General features: G+C 39.2%; 1 protein-coding gene across 1 annotated transcript in view; it reads left to right on the top strand.

Moving 5' to 3' along the window:
- Nucleotides 1-23,182, top strand: part of DBX2 (developing brain homeobox 2) — a 39,949-nt gene extending 16,767 nt beyond the window's left edge. Inside the window, exons 3-4 of the mRNA XM_036866361.1 lie at nucleotides 16,170-16,357; nucleotides 22,517-23,182. Coding sequence (XP_036722256.1) covers nucleotides 16,170-16,357; nucleotides 22,517-22,849 — 521 coding nt within the window. The 3' untranslated portion in view covers nucleotides 22,850-23,182. The remainder of the gene's footprint in view (nucleotides 1-16,169; nucleotides 16,358-22,516) is intronic.
- The last annotated feature ends 1,197 nt before the right edge of the window (nucleotides 23,183-24,379 follow it).

Below are 24,379 nucleotides of genomic sequence, written 5' to 3'. Positions count from 1 at the left end.
CAACCCTGTCCACCTGAAAAGGGATTTAGTGGATGAGCTGAGTGCATACAGGACTTGCTGAATACATAGGGCCCATTATCCACTGTGGGGATTGTTTATTAACCGGGACTGATACACTATTTTGGAAGTGACCTATTAATTGTCCATTTAACTAGAATGTATTGATTAAAATAGAAAAATAGAAACCATGACTAAACCTTTTTCTCGCTCCTTCAAGGTGGTCTCCTATGAGGATAATTGAAAACTGTTGTACAGATTAAGGAGACATTTATCACCATATATTAGAGTATCAGGAAAGGACGCCTGGAGTAGAGACTTAAACCCCAAATATCTGATACCACAGCATGGTGGCATCTCTGTGGAATTAAATCTTCAGTGTGGTATTCCAGGGGTGGAGATTGAAAGATGTCCAACCCCTAGTTTCAGTGTTTTCACCCTGGTATAATACTGGTCTTTTACTTTAGAAACTCTGGAAATGTAGACAGGTAAGGGGCAATGTACCAAAATATTCCATGTAACAGGTGGACATTCATGTATGCGTGAATGTGTGTGTGTATTCATTTTATAGTAGTGTTTTAATGAGTTTCTAAGCCATAAAAGTATACTAATGCCCAGGCCAGTTTACTAAATAGAGCACATAAAAGTAAGTCCAAAGTCATTTCCTAGATAACCTCATCTTCTTGACTGCTTGAAAAAAATCACCCAAAGCACGTCTCATTTTTCTCCATCTGCTTCTCAGCCCTTCCCACTTTATGCCTTTTGTGTAGCTGTTGTAAATTGTGGTGTCTATCCCTGGAGGCTTATAAAGTCCTGTGTTTATCTTTTTTATTTAATAAAACATACAAGGGGAAAATCAGCACAGTTCAGATTGAGGATGAGAATGCACTTGGTTTGTCTCCATTTCTAAGTTGGCATTTTAAAACAGCATAGAATGGTGGAGTCAACATGGCCTACTAGGAGGATGAGGAATTCGTGTCTCCGCACAAGTAGGGCACCTACCAGGCACTGGTGGGGAACCACGGACACCTAAGGGGATGGGAGGAGCCCCCAACAACCGGGTAGGACATGGGGAGTGGGGGGGAAGGAAGGGGGAGGAGAAGTGGAGGCGGGATGGGACTGGCGCCCCTGAGGTGCGTCTGGGTGAGGGGAAGGGATCCCACACCCGAAGGGGGAAATTGGGGAACCACTGGGAGGGTAGAGGATCAAAAGGGAGCATGGCCAAGTTTCCCCTGCCCACTTGGACCCCCAGGAACCTGCTGAGATCCCAGGCCTGATCCTCTACCCACCGAGGGCCCCTCCAGCCATGCGGGTCCTGAGGGAGTGGGAGGGAGGGAAGGGGGAGCAAAAGTTAAGGCCGGACCTCCAGGACCGGCACCCTGAGGGGTGGCTGGGGGAGGGGAGGAGTTCCTACACCCAGTGGGACTGACCCACGGTTACAGGTCCAGCAGTGGTGACAGGGGAGACCCTGGGGGAGATGGGGGGTGGCGTGGAGGAACGCAGCCAGTGCTTTCCCTGTCCACTTAGGCACCGGGAAACCTGTTGGGCTCCCGGGCCTAATCCTCTGCCCTTGGAGCCTCGCTCCTGCCGTGCAGAACCCAAGCCCCACCCACACACCCTCACTCGGCGCTACTTCCAAACTCTGGAACTCCACACTCCAGAGGCCCTCCTTGTGACGTGCTGCCTCTCCTATTCCACGCAGGTCCTAAGCAGAGGCCCCGCCCCACACTTGAACGTCCCACCCCATGCTCAAACGTAACCCCCCCACCCACCTAGGTCCCACCCCACCCTAAACCCCGCCCCTGCCTAAGTTCCACCCCTGCCTAAACTCCGCCCCCATAGCCAAGGCTTTTTTCTTTTTCTTTTTTCCTCTTTTAGATTGGGATTATTTTACCTTGTTGATTCATTGTGGTTGATTCTTTTATATTTTTACTTTTCCAATTCTTTTATTTTTCTAATTTTATTTTATTCTTTATACTTTGTTATTGTTCTCTCCTTTTGGCTTGTTCCCCTCCCCCTTTTTTTTTTCTTTTTTCTGGTGTGGTTTTATTTTACTTTGTTGTAGTTGTTTCAATTATAGTTTTATTTTTCCTAATATATTTTTTATCATTCTAATTTTATTTTGTTTATTATTCTTTGATATTGTACTGCTCTTTTCTTTCTTTCTTTCTTTCTTTCTTTCTTTTTTTTTACTGTGCTACGAAGCTTGCGGGATCTCGGGTCCCAGACCAGAGGTTGGACCTGAGCTCCTGTGGAGGGAGCTCTGAGTCCAAACCGCTGGACTAACAGAGAACCTCAGACCCCAGGGAATATTAATCAGAGTGAGGCCACCCAGAGGTCCTCATCTAAGCTCCAAAACCTGGCTTTATCCAACTGCCTGCAAACTCCAGTGCTGGATGTCTCAGTCCAAACAACCAGTAAGACAGGAATACAGTACCACCCATCAAAAAAAAAAAAAAAAAAAGAAACAACAAAAAATTATGTTACAGACAAAGGAGCAAGGTAAAAAGCTACAAGACCAAATAAATGAAGACAAAATAGGCAACCTACCTGAGAAAGAATTCAGAGTAATGATAGTAAAGATGATCCAAAATCTCGGAAACAGAATGGAGAAAATACAAAAAAACATTTAACAAGGATCTAGAAGACCTAAAGAGCAAATAAACAGTTATGAACAACACAATAACTGAAATTAAAAATACTCTAGAAGGAATCAGTAGCAGAATAACCAAGGCAGAAGAACAGATAAATAAGCTGGAAGATAAAATGGTGGAAATAACTGCCAGGGAGCAGAATAAAGAAAAAATAATGAAAAGAATTGAGGGTCGTCTCAGAGACCTCTGGGACAACATTAAAAGCACGAACATTCAAATTATAGGGGTCCCAGAAGAAGAAGAGAAAAAGAAAGGGTCTGAGAAAATATTTGAAGAGATTATAGTCGAAAACTTCCCTAACATGGGAAAGGAAATAGTCAACCAAGTCCAGGAAGCGCAGAGAGTACCATACAGGATAAACCCAAAGAGAAACACGCCAAGACACATATTAATCAAACTATCAAAAAATACAAAGAAAAAATATTAAAAGCAGCAAGGGAAAAGCAACAAATAACATACAAGGGAATCCCCATAAGGTTAACAGCTGATCTTTCAGCAGAAACTCTGTAAGCCAGAAGGGTGTGTTAGGACATATTTAAAGTGATGAAAGGGAAAAACCTACAACCAAGTTTACTCTACCCAGCAAGGATCTCATTCAGATTTGATGGAGAAATTAAAACCTCTACAGACAAGCAAAAATTAAGAGAATTCAGCACCTCCAAACCAGCTTTACAACAAATGCAAAAGGAACTTCTCTAGGCAGGAAACACAAGAGAAGGAAAAGACCTACAAAAACAAAGCCAAAGCAATTAAGAAAATGGTAATAGGAACATACATACGATAATTACCTTAAATGTAAATGGATTAAATGCTCCAACTAAAAGACATAGACTGGCTGAATAGATACAAAAACAAGATGCATATATATGCTGTCTACAAGAGACCCACTTCAGACTTAAGGACATATACAGACTGAAAGTGAGGGGATGGAAAAAGATATTCCATGCAAGTGGAAATCACAAGAAAGCTGGAGTAGCAATACTCATATCAGACAAAATAGACTTTAAAATAAAGACTATTACAAGAGACAAAGAAGGACACTACATAACGATCAAGGGATCAATCCAATAAGAAGATAAAACAATTGTAAATATTTATGCACCCAATATAAGAGCACCTCAATACATAAGACAAATGCTAACAGCCGTAAAAGGGGAAATTGACAGTAACACAGTCATAGTAGGGGACTTTAACACCCCACTTTCACCAATGGACCGTTCATCCAAAATGAAAATAAATAAGGAAACACAAGCTTTAAATGATACATTAAACAAGATGGACTTCATTGATATTTATAGGGCATTCCATCCAAAAACAACAGAATACACTTTCTTCTCAAGTGCTCATGGAACACTCTCCACGATAGACCATATCTTGGGTCACAAATCAAGCCTCGGTAAACTTCAGAAAATTGAAATCGTATCAAGTATCTTTTCCAACCCCAACACTATGAGACTAAATATCAATTACAGGAAAAAAACTAAAAAATACAAACACATGGAGGCTAAACAATATGCTACTAAATAACCAAGAAATCACTGAAGAAATCAAACAGGAAATCAAAAAATACCTAGAAACAAATGACAATGAAAACGGGATGACCCAAAACCTGTGGGATGCAAGAAAAGCAGTTCTAAGAGGGAAGTTTATAGCAAACTTCAGGAAACAAGAAAAATCTCAAGTGAACAAACTAACCTTACACCTAAAGCAATTAAAGCAAGAAGAACAAAAAATACCCAAAGTTAGCAGAAGGAAAGAAATCAGAAAGATTAGAAATAAATGAAAAAGAAATGAATAAAACAATACCAAAGATCAATAAAACTGGGGCTTCCCTGGTGGCGCAGTGGCTGAGAATCTGCCTGCCAATGCAGGGGACACGGGTTCAAGCCCTGGTCTGGGAAGATCCCACATGCCGTGGAGCAGCTGGGCCCGTGAGCCACAATTACTGAGCCTGTGCGTCTGGAGCCTGTGCTCCGCAAGAAGAGAGGCCGCGATAATGAGAGGCCCACGCACCGCGATGAAGAGTGACCACCACTTGCCGCAACTAGAGAAAGCCCTCGCACAGAAACGAAGACCCAACACAGCCATAAATAAATAAATAAATAAATAAATAAATAAATAAACCCAAAGTTTAAAAAAAAAATCAACAAAACTAAAAGCTGGTTCTTTGAGAAGATAAACAAAATTGATAAACCATTAGCCAGACTCATCAAGAAAAAAAAGGGGAAGACTCAAATCAACAGAATTAGAAATGAAAAAGAAGTAACAGCTGACACTGCAGAAATACAAGGGATCATGAGAGATTACTAGACGCAACTATATGCCAGTAAAATGCACAACCTGGAAGAAATGGACAAATTTGTATAAAAGCACAACCTTCTGAAACTGAACCAGGAAGAAATAGAAAATATAAACAGACCAATCACAAGCACTGAAATTGAGGCTGTGATTAAAAATCTTCCAACAAACAAAAACCCAGGACCAGATGGATTCACAGGTGAATTCTATCAAACATTTAGAGAAGAGTTAACACCTATCCTTCTCAAACTCTTCCAAAATATAGCAGAGGGAGGAACACTCCCAAACTCATTCTTCGAGGCCACCATCACCCTGATACCAAAACAAGACAAAGATGTCACAAACAAAGAAAACTACAGGCCAATATCTCTGATGAACATAGATGCAAAAATCCTCAACAAAATGCTAACAATCAGAATCCAACAACACATTAAAAGGATCATACACCATGATCAAGTGGGGTTTATCCCAGAGATGCAAGGATTCTTCAATATATGCAAATCAATCAGTGTGATACACCATATTAACACATTGAATGATAAAAATCATATGATAATCTCAATAGATGCAGAAAAGGCTTTTGACAAAATTCAACACCCATTTATGATAACCCTCCAGAAAGTAGGCATAGAGGGACCCTACCTCAACATAATAAAGGCCATATATGACAAACACACAGCCAACATCGTTCTCAATGGTGAAAAACTGAAACCACTTCCTCTAAGATCAGGAACAAGACAAGGTTGCCCACTCTCACCACTGTTATTCAACATAGTTTTGGAGGTTTTAGCCACAGCAATCAGAGAAGAAAAAGAAATAAAAGGAATCCAAATTGGAAAAGAAGAAGTAAAACTGTCACTGTTTTCAGATGACATGATACTATACATAGAGAATCCTAAAGATGCTACCAGAAAACTCCTAGAGCTAATCAATGAATTTGGTAAAGTAGCAGGATACAAAACTAATGCACAGAAATCTCTTGTATTCCTATACACTAATGATGAAAAATCTGAAAGAGAAATTAAGGAAACACTCCCATTTACCATTGCAACAAAAAGAATAAAATACCTTGGAATAAACCTACCTAGGGAGAGAAAAGACCTGTATGCAAAATTATAAGACACTGATGAAAGAAATTAAAGATGATACAAACAGATGGAGAGATATACCATGTTCTTGGATTGGAAGAATCAACATTGTGAAAATGACTCTACTACCCAAAGCAATCTACAGATTCAATGCAATCCTTATCAAAATACCAAGGCATTTTTCACAGAACTAGAACAAAAAATTATACAATTTGTATGGAAACACAAAAGACCCCGAATAGCCAAAGCAATCTTGAGAAAGAAAAATGGAGCTGGAGGAATCAGGCTCCCTGACTTCAGACTATATTACAAAGCTACAGTAATCAAGACAGTATGGTACTAGCACAAAAATAGAAATATAGATCAATGGAACGGGATAGAAAGCCCAGAGATAAGCCCACGCACATATGGTCACCTTATCTTTGATAAAGGAGGCAAGAGTATGCAATGGAGAAAAGATAGCCTCTTCAATAAGTGGTGCTGGGTAAACTGGACAAGCTACATGTAAAAGAGTGAAATTAGAACACTTCCTAACACCATACACAAAAGTAAACTCAAAATGGATTAAAGACCTAAATGCAAGGCCAGACACCATCAAACTCTTAGAGGAAAACATAGGCAGAACACTCTATGACATAAATCACAGCAAGATCCTTTTTGACCCACCTGCTAGAGAAATGGAAATAAAAACAAAAATAAACAAATGGGACCTAATGAAATGTAAAAGGTTTTGCATAGCAAAGGAAACCATAAAGAAGACGAAAAGACAACCCTCAGAATGGGAGAAAATATTTGCCAACGAATCAACGGACAAAGGATTAATCTCCAAAATGTACAATCAGCTCATGAAGCTCAATATCAAAAAAACAAACAACCCAATCCAAAAATGGGCAGAAGACCTAAATAGACATTTCTCCAAAGAAGATATACAGATTACCAACAAACACATGAAAAGCTGCTCAACATCACAAGTCATTAGAGAAATGCAAATCAAAACTACAATGAGGTATCACTTCACACTGGTCAGAATGGCCATCATCAAAAAATCTACAAACAATGCTGGAGAGGGTGTGGAGAAAAGGGAACCCTCTTGTACTGTTGGCGTGAATGTAAATTGATACAGCCACTATGGAGAACAGCATGGAGGTTCCTTAAAAAACTAAAAATAGAACTACCATACAACACAGCAATCCCACTACTGGACATATACCCTGAGAAAACCGTAATTCAAAAAGAGTCATGTACCACAATGTTCACTGCAGCTCTATTTACAATAGCCAGGACATGGAAGCAACCAAAGTGTCCATCAACAGGTGAATGGATAAAGAAGATGTGGCACATATATACAGTGGAATATTACTCAGCCATAAAAGGAAACGAAATTGAGTTATTTGTAGTGAGTTGGATGGACCTAGAGTCTGTCATACAGAGTGAAGTAAGTCAGAAAGAGAAAAACAAATACTGTATATTCACACATATATATGGAATCTAAAGAAAATAAAAAAGGTTTTGATGAACCTAGGGGCAGGACAGGAGTAAAGACACAGATATAGAGAATGGACATGAGGACATGCAGAGGGGGAAGGGTAAGCTGGGACGAAGTGAGAGAGTACATTGACATATATACACCACCAAATGTAAAACACATAGCTAGTGGGAAGCAGCCGCATAGCACAGGGAGATGAGCTCTGTGCCTTGTGAACACCTAGAGGGGTGGGATAGGGAGGGTAGGAGGGAGACGCAAGGGAGCGGGGATATGGGGATATACGTATGCATATAGTTGATTCCCTTTGTTATACAGCAGAAACTAATGCAACATTGTAAAGCAATTATACTCCAATAAAGATGTTTAAAAAAAAAGAACACTAGAAAAAATAAATAAATAAATAAATAAATAAAATAAAACAGCATAGAGATGCCACAAGTGTTCTTAATAAATGTTGGTGTCTCATTAGTGATAAATCTGAAATGAATTTCTTATTTTCTTATTTATGATGTTCACTGTATTGGCAGCAAATAATAATGAAATGGTGGATTTAGGCTTTCATTAAGAATATTACATAAATAATCATGATACCAAGGAACAGTTAATAAGACTTACAACTGCCTGGTAGGCTTTTTAATTTAAGGCATTTACTAGATTTTCTTTTCTTCTTCTTTTTTTTAATAATAAGAATGATTTTATGCCCAAGCATTTAAGTTTTTTTGCATTTGTACGAAAGAAGGAAAATGAACTGTTGAAGTAATTTTGTATTATTTTGTATTTCAGTTCGGATAGCCAAAATTATGGTTTATACTAAAAATTTTAATAGATGAAATCAGTGGCCCTCATCATTGTTTCACAATATTGACTTCACTCTTTCTAAAAAGTGTAGGATTAGAGCAACACATCCATAGCTAGCAAGTGAAATATCATTTTGACTGTTTACATTATTCACTTGTTTAAAATTGATTTAGTTTTTCTTGTTAACCTTTTAGATTTATGATTGACTTGTGGCAGTGTGGAAACAATCATTCATCTAGTGCCCTTCTCACATATAATAAATAGTTTAATAGGCTATTTAAGCACAATCCTTACAGTGGGGAAAAATTTAAAGGCAGTGGTAAAAGTTTTCCTCTCCCCCAAAGCAGTGTAAGGAAAATCTTTGATAGTATGTCCATAAGGTTCTTTTCAAAATAACATACTTCATAAAATGAGATGGAAAGTTGTAGAAGTTATGCAGAGAATGACCTTAAGAAAAAGACTACATGAAAATGTATAGGAGTCTTAATTTTGTAGAATAGCTAATTGAATTAATGAGATAATTATTTCGTTTTGTCTTTGAGTACCCAACATGAATTTGACCTTTCAAGAATTTTATGCATTAAAAGACAAAGTTTAAATTTGGAGCAGCATTATAAAAATATGAGTGAGGAAATATTCTTCTGGGATAAATTGCTCTCCCTTTTTCTTGGGAGGTGAACTTAGATTCTTCATTTTGAGATCATTTTACTGTCTTCCCTTTCTCATTAAAACTTAAAAGAGGGCTTCCCTGGTGGCGCAGTGGTTAAGAATCTGCCTGCCAATGCAGGGGACACGGGTTCAAGCCCTGGTCTGGGAAGATCCCACATGCCGCAGAGCGGCTAGGCCCGTGAGCCACGACTACTGAGCCTGCGCGTCTGGAGCCTGTGCTCCGCAACAAGAGAGGCCGCGATAGTGAGAGGCCCGCGCACCACGATGAAGAGTGGCCCCCGCTTGCCGCAACTAGAGAAAGCCCTCGCACAGAAACGAAGACCCAACACACCAAAAAATAAATACATAAATAAATTTATTAAAAAAAAAAAAACTTAAAAGAACATAGAATACTCTCCAAATTTGAATTTAGGATTTTGTTGAAGGCAGCAGGGAAAGGACCTTATTTTTATTACTGTAGGTTCATCCTATGAGTGACACTGTCAAAGGTGGCAGTGCTCTGATGGGTCTTCTTACCACCTGACCTGGATATTTCCTGCTCTCAGCTGGAGCAGTGAGTGGGCTTAGGGAACTGATCAAGACCTATGGAAATCCATAAAAGGCTGCCTGAGAGCTTCTTTTATAAGGATTTATCTTTAGAACTCTAAGATTTTCAGAGGGATGCAGCATTTTGTGCTAACAGAGAAAGAAGCCTAATTATTGTGGTGAAAACATAATTGTGTTTGTGTGATAAGTTGAACATAGGTTTTGACTTCTCAATAGTGAAGGGAGATAAATGACACTTGGTCAACCAGGAAGAAAGTTTAAAGGAGTCAGAGACTCGAAGACAATAGATTTTCCAAGTTGATGGCTCTATTCAGCAGTTCCACAGAGGCAGTGAAAGTATTCGAGGGTCGTTCCTGGAATGGGGTTCCCTTTCTCCCCAAATGTTCATAAGTAGTAGTAGTAGCCTACCCTGGGGTAGACAGAGGCCTGTCTACTGCTGTGTTTCTCTGTTGCTCTTCGCTGCCCCCCACCCCGTACTGTATCATTCACACACAGCACACCTCCGTTCAAAATGCCCTTCACAAGGCTCACTGCACACAGGGATTCCCAGGGGGGTGTGGTACATGGGAGCTGTCTCAGGATGCAGGGAATTAGGCCTTTGTAAACTTTTCTATACTAGGTCATTCTGCCATTTTAATGACTCTCCCCACCTCCCAACCTCTTTCCCGGCACATTGGTAATTTTGACAGTCTTTGGTATAATTTTAAAGAGCATTGATTGGCCTCACTCTGCTTGGGTGTATGACCTCAATTGCACAACTTATCTTTCCAGAGCCTCAGTTTCTTCCTGTGGAAAATGGGGATGATAATATGTACCTCTGGGGATTGTGGTAAAGGTTTCATGCCATGCTGCCTGTCGTTGGCACATACATCAGCACACGTTGAGCCCCAAATATATATGGAAGCCACATTATAAAATAATGATATTCGCAAATTAGCACAGCCTATAGCACCTTGAATTGGCGGCCCTGGATTTTAAAGTGCCTTTTCTACTGCATGCCTTAAACTCTGTCCCTGTTCATTGTTATTTTAATATTATTTATTTATTTATTTTTGTCCCCTGTAAGTTTCCATATAAATCAGACTTTTGTCATGAATTTAGGAATAATCAGAGGTGTTTGTTGCTTATAACTTTTCAGTAGCTTCTGAGAGATTTTTGAATTACCAACAAGTTCTTGAAGTCACTATGTTTGTTTTGCAGGTGTAATTGAGCCCATATTCCTAGATTTAGAAGGTAGGAAGATGGTGTAGGTTCATCAGTAGTTTATGGTTAGATCCAGAGACAGCCCACAGAAGGCGCATGGGGGGGACAAGGAGAGGAGCATCAGTGGTAGAAGTAACATCTTGTCACGTGCTTCTTGTAGGAAACTGAGCCACATCTGTTTATGAAAACAAGCGCAATTTGTGTATTGAGAGCAATGCTAAGAGAAACCAGGCAACTAGCAAAGAAAGGAAGAACGGAATATTCTTTATCTTTGCCATGGTTTTTGCTTGTTCAGTGGTTGTATTCGTGTTTGTTATAGGGCACCGAATCCCGAAGATCAGACCCAGGAGTTAACCCTCTGACCCTCACAACCACTCCAGCTGTGTCTTTCAGAGATTGAGGTCTGCTTTGTGTGCATGACCCTTCAATGTTAGCTTTTACCATGTTGGTGAGAATTATTTATCTGTAGATCCCCTTGATGGGACTCTTCTTTCTCTTCACTTAAACATAACTCAATAGGAAAACCTGTAGGTTCCTATTAAAAGTCTTAGAGGCATTTAAATGTGTTACCCCGTTGTTTTATGTAAACATGTAGATCTTGGTGAAGAAGGGGTGAAAATGAGTAAAATCATGATTCCAATTTATAAAACCTCGGCCTAGAAAAAAATGTAGGCAGATTTTTTTTTTTTAAAAAACTAGCTTTATTGGTCCAAAAATTTGTTTGTATTTCTATACAGATTTAAAAAGTTATATTATAAAATAGATAACCCACAAGGACCTACTGTATAGCACAGGGGACTATATATACTCAGTATTTTGTAATAACCTATAAGGGAAAAGAATCTGAAAAAGACTATATATATAACTGAATCACTGTGCTGTACACCTGAAACTAACACAACATTGTAAATGAACTATACTTCAATAAGAACAAAATAAAATTATTTAAAAAAGTAAAAAGTTGTATTAGCTCAAAAAGTATTGGCCTTTCTAAAATACTAAGCTGGTCAAGTCCTTGAAAGGCTTTCCTCTGTGGCAAATTATCCCTTAGATTTGTTTCAGTCACCCCTGGCCCTAATCTACCTCCCAGCTAACGTCGGGTGTTCTTCCCGCTCATCCCCTGCAGTCTGGAAGTTCCACGCTGTGTGAGATTCCTAGATTTACCACGTTTCACACTTGTCCTCACCCCACTCATGCGTCTGCAAATGTCAGTCCCTCTCTCTGCCCGCCTTTGTCAAGATTGCCAGCAAAAGGAATTGCTAGTCTTCTGGCAGGTCTTCTCTCTCAGGACCCACTCTGTTGGCCTCCAAGACTAAGTGGCTTCTCATCTGGTGCTTAAAAGTTTCCTATGTGGTGGTCTGCGGGTGTTTATCTCACTTGTACCCTGGCTGTCTCTATTCTTCTCGGACCTCTCCTTATCAGCTGTGAGCATCCGTGAAGGATGGAGTGGATTCATTTTCAGTTGTCACTCAGTGACGACTCAATCACTTGGCCAGATTACTCCCCAAAAGGTTACTACAACGTTTGCTTGTCTTCCTTAGAAGACTGAGCCAGACTTAAAATGTAGAGTGGAGGTGAATTATTTGTCCATAACTCTACAACAGTAGCCTATCTTAGTGGGGTTTTTTTGCCTTTCAGTCTTTTTTCTCTGCATTTTTACTTAGTTGTGAGCATAGTATGTATCTTAAATATCATATGTATTATAATGGTTTTTGTTTGTTTGTTTGTTTGTTTTGCTGCTGCCTGATCTTCCTAGTCCTGATCTTTAGTGGTTCTTTAAAATTTCACCTAGTAGATATAGCGTAATGTGCTTATGCATTTCTTTACCTTTGGATATTTCTTTCCTAACTTTTAATACATATGGCTGTAATAATGGTAGATCATATACAGTTACAAATTAAGAATTCCAGATCAAAATATGAAGTGAGAAGGGCGTGCTGGAATCTGAGGATGCTGTTAGCAGGCTGTATAGGAGATGCTATATGGTCCAGGCTCACAGACTGACCCAGGACAGGGAGCAGAAGCCCATAGACACAGACAGGAGCTCTGGCTATGCTTATAAATGTTTCTTTCTTCCCATTCTTGACCCACCTAGAAACAGTGTGGGGAAGCATAAGAAGGAGCTAAGAATTTGGATTCAGAAGGTCTTGCTACCCCTGAGATCTGTGTCCTTTGTGCTGCTTTGGATCTTCACTGCTCTGAACACTTCTCCGTCTGTACAGAGGATGTCTGTGGCATATGATTCTTATAAGAATAAACTGAAATCCAACAGGGGCAAGTGAAATAGATTTGAGGGATCCTTATTGTGGGCTAGGCACTGGAAATTTTTTGTGCTATTTCATCAAATCCTTAAAGAAACTTTGTAAAATAAACTGAAAGAGTAACTCACTCCAAGTGCTGAGATCCAAACCCAGTTCTTCCATCCTTCAGAGACTTCTGTCCTGAGGCTTCCTAGAGAGACACCATCTCAGCAGATGAATCTCTGTGATCTGAAATAGTGCAGAAGGGCCAATTCCATGGTCTCTCTACAAAGGATAGTTCAGAGAAGAAAAGCATTTAGAAAGATATGAACATATTGAGATGTTTATACTATTTTTATTATTGACAAATATTGCATAAAACTATTCAAATCTCTAAGAAAGAAATAGTGAATCCAGGTACCAAAGCCTGATTTCAAGATATGACCTCGGTGTGAGAGAGGCAAAAATAATTGGTTCTGTAGATGGAGAATTAACCAAGATCCTATGAGAGGATGAATGGGAAGGGCATCAGTAAAAGTAGACTTTTGTAAAGAACTGGGCTTGATTACATCCCAGGGGCTCTGGCATTTCTACGGAGATGCAGGTGTTACAGACCTGGAAGAAAGAGGGAGAGGCCAGTAGTTCTGGGAATGTCAGGATGAATCAGAATGAGGCACAACCCAGAGCTGAGAGACTAGCTGGGAGATGTTTACAATCTTTTAAACAAATAGGAAGGGAAGCTATTATATTACAGAGGTAAAATTGATGAGATTTATCCACTTATTGACATTTTTCTTCTAAAATACAAGTCAGATTGTGTCAGTCCACTGTAGGGTTAAGAGCATTTGTTTTGGAATCAGTATTCCTGGGTTTGAAGCCCTAGCCATGTGACCTTGGACAAAGTTCCGTAAGCTACCTAAGCTTCTTTCTATTCATCTGTGAAATGGGAAGAATAATAGTAGCATTCATGGCATAGATAGGTTGGGAGGATTAAATGAAATAATGCATGTCAGCGGCTTAACATAGTAAGTATGAGTACAGAGGAAGTGCTCAGTGTAGGTTTATTCTTATCATGTCACACCCTGCTTAAACATATTCTATTGGTCTTCACTAACTATTGGGTAATGTTCCAAACCCTTGTAGTCCTCTATGGTCTGGCTCGATTCTACTCCATAATCTCTGTGCCAGAGGTCTAGATGTCTTCAAGAGCCTGTCAGATAAGAAGCAAGTTAGGTGAGGCTATGGCAAACTGGGGACCACATGCTCCATCTAAAGGGGGTACCTGCCACTCACTCTGGTAGCTCTTTGCTTTATGGGAAGGTGAGCCTAGTGTGGTTACCTTTGAAGAGATGTTAGAAACCTGGACTTCATATGAAACCTCCCAGTTACTAAATGTGAACAACTAAATCAGAATTTTTAACCAACATTCTAAACAAAACCCGTCTGCAGGCTGGATACAGTTGCCAGCTTGCATCCTCTGTTTCATGCCCTTCCAAGGCCTTGCAGACTGCTTACTTTTCCTTGGAGAGACTTTATTCCTTTGTGCTTTAGTGCTTTGAGACATGCTAGTCACTCTGCCTGGATTGGCCTTGGTTCTTTCTCTCTGGAACTGAATTGTCCTTTTAGACTTGACTCAACCTAACTATTTTCTCGAACTCATCACTTCCTTTTTTGTGATGCCAGAGCATTGTAGGGATCATTCTATTTCAGTACTCAAGACATGCATTTGCTTCTTTATTTAGAAATAATTATTAAGCACCAAAATGCATACCAGATACAGTCATAAACTGGAGTCCCTGCTCCCCTGGTGCCTGTATTCTGGAGTGATGTTCATGTATTGGACCTCCCATGAGAAGGTGAACTCCTTGAGGGCAGGGACCATGTGCTGTTTGTCTGGTTTCCTCAGCAGATACCCAGCATATTAGTGTCCTCTTGCTGCTGTAACAAATGTCCACAAACCTCATGTCTTAAAACAATACAAGCTTATTATCGTACAGTTATAGAGGTCAGAAGCCTGAAATGGGTCTCACTGAACTAAAATCAATGTGTCAACAGGACTACATTTCTTCTGGAGGCTCTAGGGGAGAATCTGTTTCCTTGCCTTTCCAGTTTCTAGTGCATTTTTCTTGGCTCATGGCCCCTTCCTCCATCTTCAAAGGAAGAAGTGTAGCATCTTCAAAACTATCACTATGACTTCCTTTTTTGGTCTCCCTCTTCCAGTTATAAGGACCCTTGTGATTACATTGGGCCTACTTGGATACTCCAGGATACTCTCCTAACCTCAAGTTCAGCTGATTAGCAACTGTAATTCCATTTGCAACCTTAATTACCCCTTGCCATATAATGTAATATGTTCACAGGCTCTGGGGATTAGGACATGGGCATCTTTGGAAAGGACATTATTCTTCCTACCACAGCTTGGAAGCTGAATAAATGAATAGCGAATGATGAATGAAACTCACAGAGGGTGGGAACCAGTGTTGTGCTAGCCGTAGAAAGGCAGAAAAAGTAGTAAATGTCTCTGCCCTGAAGGAGTTGATGATCAACTGAATCAGGGAGGGGGTGATTGGAGGTCTTCCAAACCTTCCTTCTCAGTTTAAACATCTCTGACTCTTGCAAGCTTTCCCTGACATCCCAGATGAAGATTAAGCCCATCGTTCTGTGCTCCCAGTGCACCCTCTCCTTAGGAATCCTTCATCACACTTGTGATGCTGGTTCAATAAATGCCTCCCACTTGATTTTATAGGTAATGAGTATGATAAAACATATGTCTTATTTCTCAGTGTGTAGTATTGAGAGGAGTGCCTGGCATATGGTAAGTGTTCAACAGTTTGAGACAATAAATGAATGAATAAATAAATGAAGAATTAGAGAAAAATTAAGTATTTAAACCACCTACTAGTTCTGCATTAGAGCTTTGTAACCTGGGACCATGGACTTTCTGACATGGCATGCAAAATTGGGAAGGCAAGCATATGTACTTTTTTTTCCCAATGGGGAGCAAAGAACATTTATCAGATTCTCAGTGGAGTCCATGACCAGAAAAAGGTTAAGAAGCTCTCTAAATGTGCAGAGTTCAGAGATGAGATAATTTGGCCATGGTACAGAGAAGGAGGATATTGTCATGGAAAAGACAGATGGAATTCTCCATACAGCTAATGGGGCCTTTTGTATCTTTTCTCCCCTCTAGGAGAAGAGAGTGTGCTTCCTCTTCTGACACAGGAATCTAATTCCAAAGCTCGGAGGGGTATTTTAAGAAGAGCTGTCTTTTCTGAGGACCAGAGAAAGGCTCTGGAGAAAATGTTTCAGAAGCAGAAATATATCAGCAAAACAGACCGAAAGAAACTTGCCGTCAACTTGGGACTAAAGGAATCACAGGTACTAATGAGCAGGAAGATATCTACTGCTCCTGATTTCTGAAGGAATCCAATGATATGCATTCGTTTGGTAACTATTTGTTGTAGTAGGCATAGCACTGGACCCTGAAGCATTATTGAAATGACTTTCATAATTTTTTTAGTGGGTGGAAATATATGTCACAATTCCTATTTGGAAATCGGTCCCTTTGCTGAAGAAGTCTAGGTTTTCGCCTGATTAATTCTTCCCAAATGAAGAGAAAAGCAAAGGCTTGTGGCATTTACATCATTACATTGTTTGCTCTGTTTTCAGGGAAACAGGTTACATAATTGCCTTCAAAAGCAGGAACCAATTTTCCTGTCTTTTTCTTCATTTCCAGTCCAAAATCAAGGCATGAATGAGTGACTCATAAATACCTCTTAATAGATTTCATTATTTTGCACTGTGGGCTTATGTCAAGTACAGTCAAGTAGTTTCACATTTGCAACCTTTACAAACCTTTCTTGTACAATGATATTTCATATAATTTTGAAAGAGACTTTCTGGCCTTTTGGGAAGTGCAGCATACTCCATTTAAAGATTGGCCTACTTATAAACAATTAACAGTATAAGGCACTAGCATTTTCCTATTCTTAAAATCACCATATGAAATATCCCCATTTTCTAGATGAGGAAATGTAGAGAGGTAAACAGAGGTCCAGTGTCACAGAGTGAAGCTGCTTTGGAACTGGGCTCCCACCCCAGGTAATCTGACTCTGGAGTTTGCATTCTCTTTAACCTGGAGCCACCACGTACAGTTGTGCAGGATGTTCACTGCACAAGGGCATTTGGCTAAGAGGGATGGCAGCAACTGAAATGCAGCAGGTACTCTGCTTGTCAAACTGACTTTCCAGGTGCAAGGCTCCTTCCACCTGGAATTTTTGAATCGGCATAAAGGCATTGAAGGGCTAGCAGAGGCTCTGTGTTAACCACCATGCTCTACTATACTTCCCTCAATACAAATGACCTGGTTTCTAACTTTGGATGTTATTAAACCAGTTATTTTTGGATGAAACCCTTCTTAACCTTGCTTCCTTTCCCTAGGGAAGTGATCTGTCCCCCTGTCCCCTGACTTTTTATAGTCGTAGGAAGCAGTACAAGGTGTGGTAGAGGATAATTGGCCTAGATCAGCCAGTCTGTGCTTTCCTCGTGTGTGGGACTAATGAGCCCATATCCTTAATTGACTGCTCTGTGCCTCAGTTTCTCACTTTAAAAACAGGGACAAATATAGGAATTCTGTCTATGTCACAGAGCAGTTTTGTGTCTGTGACAGACAAATCAATAGGTATATCTTGATGGTCTATTGTGTGTAAGACACTGTGCTAGGTAAGAGGGAATATTGATGAATACTGATTAAGATAACACTCCTTGCACCCCAGGAATTTATACAACCAACTGGGAAAACAAAGCAGAAGCTCATGAACAGTTAGATAACAATATAAGACATTAATATAGGAAACAGCCCCTGGTAGGTTAGATATACTGCCAAATAAAGGAGCTAGATCAGTGGTTCTCCTAGAACTTATGTATCTCTCTGGAGCCTTACACTAATCCCCATCTCTGGAAAGGATGGTCATAGGACTGGTTCCTATGCCCCTGGGGAGTCTAGTGATGGGAATTACCTGATCCTCAGAGGAATTGCTGGGCCTGAGAGAGGATCACGTGGGGGGCTCAGTGGGCCTGGCCTGCATCGCATTGGTATGGATAAGACACACCAGAGTCAGAGGGGAGAAAGTGTGCAGGTTTGGGAGGCTGGGGGCTTCTGGTTGAGTTGGAACTTGAGGTAGGTGTTAAAAGATCAAAAGTGGCTAGGGGGCTTCCCTGGTGGCGCAGTGGTTGAGAATCCGCCTGCTAATGCAGGGGACACGGATTCGAGCCCTGGTCCGGGAAGATCCCATATGCTGCGGAGCAAATAGGCCCGTGAGCCACAATTACTGAGCCTGCACATCTGGAGCCTGTGCTTTGCAACAAGAGAGGCCACGATAGTGAGAGGCCCGCGCACCGCGATGAAGAGTGGCCCCCGCTTGCCGCAACTAGAGAAAGCCCTCGCACAGAAACGAAGACCCAACACAGCCAAAAATAAATAAATTAATTAATTAAAAAAAAAAAAAGTGGCTAGGATTGATCTGACAGTGCTCTGAGAAAGTGTGAAAGTCCGTGATAGTACATAGCATCTTCTTTAAAATGAACTGTTGAAAAGGGAATGCAGCAAGCCTATTAAGGAGTATTTATGAGGGCATGACCATTATTTCCACTCTGAGATAACAAACTGTTTCCATATTTGTATGTTATCTCCCAGTTGTTTTCCATAGGCACATGGTTTTACATAGTCGATTATATCGTTTTTAAAAGTCAAGTGCCGCAGGAATGAACGCTTTTTACCTTATTGAATTTGGCGAACAGCTCGGAAGTAATTTAACGTTTTCTTATTTGCGTGTACACTATATCTAATTACACAGTTACTACATGGTATTTATTACGGTAAATTCAAACAAAAGGGAGATTGGTAAAGTTAAAAATGAAAACATATCTGTTCCCTTTCCAATCCAACTCCCTCGTTACTACTGTCATTTATATATGGCTCTTGTTTGAGTTTATTGACATATCATGTATTATTTTTAAAATAAACTTATATGTGTGTCATATATGCACAAACGTATAAAAACACAGATACTTTAATAATGATTACTCTGTGCCCTTACATTTGATGTTATTTACAGATAATAAAAGTAGCGACTTTTGCTATTTCTGTTTTACAAATGAAGAAGCTGAGACCTAGAATCGTGTATATAATTTTAAATAAAAATGGCATCACACTCTGCATATATTTTAACATTTTCTGAAGGATAATACAAATCACTTGTGTAACCAGCACGCAGCTCAAGAGGTAGAACATTACCGCCGGGCCGAGAGCCCCCTGCGTGCCCCCTCCCAGTCAATACCTGCTCCTTCCTGACTTTGAACAGCATAGATTAGTTTTGCCTGTTTTTGTGCTTTATATAGATAGGATCACTCAGTACATTTTCTTTGGTATATGGCTTCTTTCACTTACCATATGTTTGCGAGATTCATCCATGTGGCTGTGTTGTAGCAGTAGCTCATTTACATTCATTGCTGTGTAGGATTACGTGGTGTACCAGGGTTTATCCGTTCTAATGGTGGGCGTTTGGATTGTTCCCATTTTTTGGCTATTATGATGAATGCTGCTGACAATGAGTATTGTTTTGCACTTTGCTTTTTTTTCCCCCACTCAAATGTCATGGGATACATCCTTCCATGTCTGCATACACATTTACTTCATTCTTTTTTAGTGAGTGTCTCAGAGCAGACTGTTACATGGATATACTGTAATTCACTTAGCCATCCTCAGCTTTAAGTTACTTCCTAGTTTTTACTGTTGCATATCTTTATGCACTTTAAAAATATTTCTGTAAGATAGGGAACTAGGAGTCGGATTTATAAATTAAAGTTTATGTACATTTTAAGTTGTGATCAATTTAAAAATTCCTTTCCAAATATTGTATCAAGATATTGAATTATATCAAATTTTACTCTTACTAATAAAACAGTCCTTTTTTTGCAATCCCTCCACTATTTAAATTTTTGAAAATGTTGCCAACCTCATGGGCAGTTGTATTTGTTATTTTTTCCTAATTATCAGAACTTGGGAATCTTTTAATCACTTTACTGGTCATTTTTCATCTGAATTTAACCTTTTCATGGCTGCACCATTTTTTTTTCTATTGTCTTTTTGTTGATAGATATGCAGCAATTATTTTGGCTGTTAATCAAAATATTTGGAATATTATGGTTTGTAACATTTTCCTGTTAACAGCTGTCACAAAAATCCCCTCCAAGTTTGTGGCTTTTTTTTATTGTGGTAAAATACACATAACATAAAACTTACCGTTTTAACCTTTTTGAAGTGTACGATTCAGTGGCATTAAGTACATTCACCTTGTTAAGCAGCCATCACCACCATCCCTCTCCAGAACTTTTTTCATTTCTCGAAACTGAAACTCTGCACCCGTTAAACAATGACTCCCCATTCCTCCCTCCCCCCAGGCATGAGGCAACCACCATCCTACTTTCTGTCTCTGTGAATTTGACTACTCCAGGCACCTCATACGAGTGGAATCATACTGTATTTGTCCTTCTGTGACTGGAATATCTCACAAGGCATAATGTCTTCAAGTTTCATCCATGGTGTAGCATGTGTCAGAATTTCCTTCCTTTTTAAGACTGAATAATATTCAATTGTATGTATATACCACATTTTGTTTATTCATTCATCCATCAGTGGACACTTGGGTTGGGTTGCTTCCACCTTTTAACTAATATGAATAATGCTACTGTGAGCATTGTGTGTACAAATATCTCCTTGAATCCCTGCTTTTAATTCTTTTGGGTAGTTTGTGGCTTTTTCATATGCTTGTGGCATCTTTATTTGTACAAAAATTTCTCTTTTTTTAATGTAGTCAGATCTAGTTTTCCCTTTGTAGCCTTATTTTTTTATGTCATGCTTAAGAAAACATTCATCTGCCCAAGACTGTAATGATCATCTCTTATATTTTCTTCTAGAATTTTTATAGTTTTGTATTTATGTTCAGCTGTTTAATCCATCTGGAATTTGTTTTTGTATTTGTTGAGAGGCAGAAATTTTATTTTATGATTTTTCCCAAATATGTACGTTTGTCCCAATACCACTGATTAGGAAGAAACTCCTTTCATGATTTTTTTAAATTGAGATATTACTCAAAAAATTTCTAGATATACAGAAAAGCTAAGAGGAGAAGAAAATAATTAATGTGATGAGAAAGGCAAAAATCACTAATGGCAACAAATAACTGTCTTGGTGAAAACCCGTTAGAAATAGTTGGCAGGCATTCTGGGAGTAAATGCCTACTGCAAATAATAAATGAGTTTGTGAACAGAAGCAAATGCTCTGCTATGTATGCATTAGGACTGGTTTCTTGTGAAAAGCCTGAATCACAGGATTACAGCTGAGATGGCAGTCTTTCGGACTCAACTGCCTGTGGTAGGTTTCTTTTGTAGCCATTTTGGACATTGCCCATCACGTTGAAAGAATGAAAGAATTGTTCTCCCGATCTGGAAAGACCATCTCAGGTAGAATTTTTTACTTCATTGGGAGAAATATCTGGTTGGTACACTTTAGTAATTACTTCTTTAGGTAAAAATTTTCCAGTTTTTGTTTTAAAAATAGAAAGCTACTAAAAAAGGGTGCAATGTAATGCACAGGAAAGCAATGTGATTGGCTTTTAAGCTATCAGGAAACCAGTTGTGAAGTTTCCTGCTCAGGCACAGTTGACTACACAGTCAGAGGGAGGTTAGTAGTAAAGAGAGACTCAAGTGGGGTGGGGGAAGGTATGGCTCAAATTAGAAACTACCATCATAAGCACTTTTATGTTAATTACAATCAATTGTTATTTATTGAGCCTAATTCTTTGAGTTTGATAAATCCTGGAAGTACTAGAACTTGGACATTGTATAAAGCTTGCAATTTATCCAAGCATTATAAAATGTAATCTTAATTTAGTCTCCAGAAGTTTCTGATGATGTCTGAATGTTTATAAGAGCCTCAGCGCTGGAGTGGGACTGTCACGGATTCTAGCCTAAATGCTTCTATTTTACTAGCTATGTGACCTTGAACTAGTTCATTGCATTGAACCTCAGTTTTCTTATGTGTGAAATAAGGACTTCTTGCAGTCATTGTGAGGATCAAATTGTATAATCCACGATGAGTGCCTGGCCTGACACCTGGCACAAAATAAACGCTCAGATGCTATTACTAGTCAATAACATTTCCTTTGGATAAATAATTTAGCACAGACTAAATGAGGTTTTAAAATATCGAAGAGAGTTAAATCAGTCTTGAAAGATGTCTGACTTTCAGGATGTCACCAGCTTACCACAGTTGTTTTGTTTCATAAGTGTGTGGAGATGCTGTACTAAAGTAATTTCTCAGATATTTCTGAAGTAAAAAGCCACAAGGACTTTGCTAGGCTGGCTCTCAGGATAAGGTATTCTATGGAAGGCACAGTGGAAGAAATTACAGTTTAAAATGCCAAAGTGAAGTAACGTGATGTCAGTGATCATTCTGTCCAATTACTTTCTCAATAGGTGAAAATCTGGTTTCAGAACAGAAGGATGAAATGGCGGAATTCCAAAGAAAAGGAAGTGCTTTCCAACAGATGCATCCAAGAAGTAGTCCTTCAAGAGGACCCCCTCTCACGATCTGCTCTGGGTTTCCCTTCTCCATGTCCTTCACTCTGGGAAATCTCCCAACAGCACTCGAGTCCAAGATGGAGGGAGAATTCACCAGTACCTTCAGAGAGACTAATCCTGGAGAGTCCAGGGGCATTGGCCCCAGAAGCAAAGTCACTGCAAGGTGCCTTGTATTTGTGTTCTGAAGAGGATGCCAGAGACAAGGGTGTACTTACTGGCTCAGTGTGAATGGAAGCATTCTGCCACGTTAACGTAAAGAACAGTTAACTATTAATGTTTGGACTCTTAAGCCTGCTAGCTTGTGTCTCATCAGTGCCTAAAACCTAACACCTTTGGAGTGAAGCATGGACTAATGTTTTAGGAAACCCTCTCCAGTGTTCTCTTATTTGGGTCCTAGACTCAGACTTAATTTGTAAGTGGAACAGAATCTCCCAGAAAGTACGATGGAACTGAAAAGAACGAGAATAATGGTCAGCTCAGTCCTTGCTCTGAATATGTGTATATATGCGTGTGTCTCTATGTGTATATATATAAATATTCATCAAAATACATTAGTAGAAATTAGTTTCTCTCTAAATAGTGCATTGAGCAAATTCACTTCCTTTTATATGAAGAAAAACCAACGATGACTGAATGTTTTTAATTTTTTGAAAATTATGTGAAATTTGGACTTCAGTACAAATTTTCATATCAAAAGAACATTTTTTAAAAACTCTCTACTTTCTGGTTTCTTTCAGTATCCAGATGTAAATGATTTTTAACAGCTCAGCTCAGAGATCCTAATCAAATGAGCCACTGTTAGATACATGCACTGAAAGTATATATTTAAAATTAATCCAACAAGCAACTAGAAGAATTTCTGAATGTAACTGTTAGTATCTTTAATTTCCAAGGCTCTGGACTTTATCAGGCCATCAGTGAGGGAGGGACCCATTTAACTAATGATTATCATTTGATCTCTTTTCTGTAAGGATGGGCCTTAATCAGGGTCTGCCAAATAAAATGCCTTTAAGGGCCTGTCAGGTAAATAGAGGGCATGACTCACCTAAAGATATTTGAGTTTAATAATTTTTAAAATACTGTGTTGGCCAAACAAAACATCTGTGCCAAGCGGTTTGTGACCTCCAGCCAAGACTTAAAGAAGTGTCACAGTTCTTAAAATGTTCCCAACTGGGCTTCAAAACCCGATACTGATGAGATCTATAGTGATTTCTGTTTGCACTTCTAGTTATAGACTCAATTTTCCATTTAGGTGGTATGCAATATATATTAGGTTATTTTTTATGTATTAACAAAAACATCAGCACAGATGTTTTATGTTTTTTGAGTATTCTGAAATAGTATTATTATAAAATTGCATTTCTGGTAACGATTTGCTTAGTTCATCTAGAATTTTTTATTCCAGGTCCAAGAAAAAATTATGTTTCACTTTGAAGGAAATGAGGCAGAAAAAGGAAATGATGTGGTTTTGAACTAGGTTGTTATTAATCTGTGAGCAAGAAACATTAGTAGAAGTTCATGATGTGGAATTTTGTTAGTGAGAAAGCTGCATAAAGAGAGTAGCTTCTAATTTGCTTATGTTCTTAGCTATAGACTTTGAGGGTTTAGAGTTTTAGCAAAGGTAATATTTCAGATGATAATGGTTTTTGTCAACACCAGGGCATTATTTTGTATGAATGGAACTTGATTTGGTGTGTGCTAGCTTATGTCTTTATCACAAGGTCAAAAATCATCTCAGAAGAAGATTGTCTCAGTCCC

The sequence above is a fragment of the Balaenoptera musculus genome, chromosome 10 (assembly GCF_009873245.2).
Source record: "Balaenoptera musculus isolate JJ_BM4_2016_0621 chromosome 10, mBalMus1.pri.v3, whole genome shotgun sequence".
Taxonomy (NCBI): domain Eukaryota; kingdom Metazoa; phylum Chordata; class Mammalia; order Artiodactyla; family Balaenopteridae; genus Balaenoptera; species Balaenoptera musculus.
The sequence above is the reverse complement of the archived record's forward strand: the minus strand, read 5'-3'. Positions and strand labels throughout refer to the sequence as shown.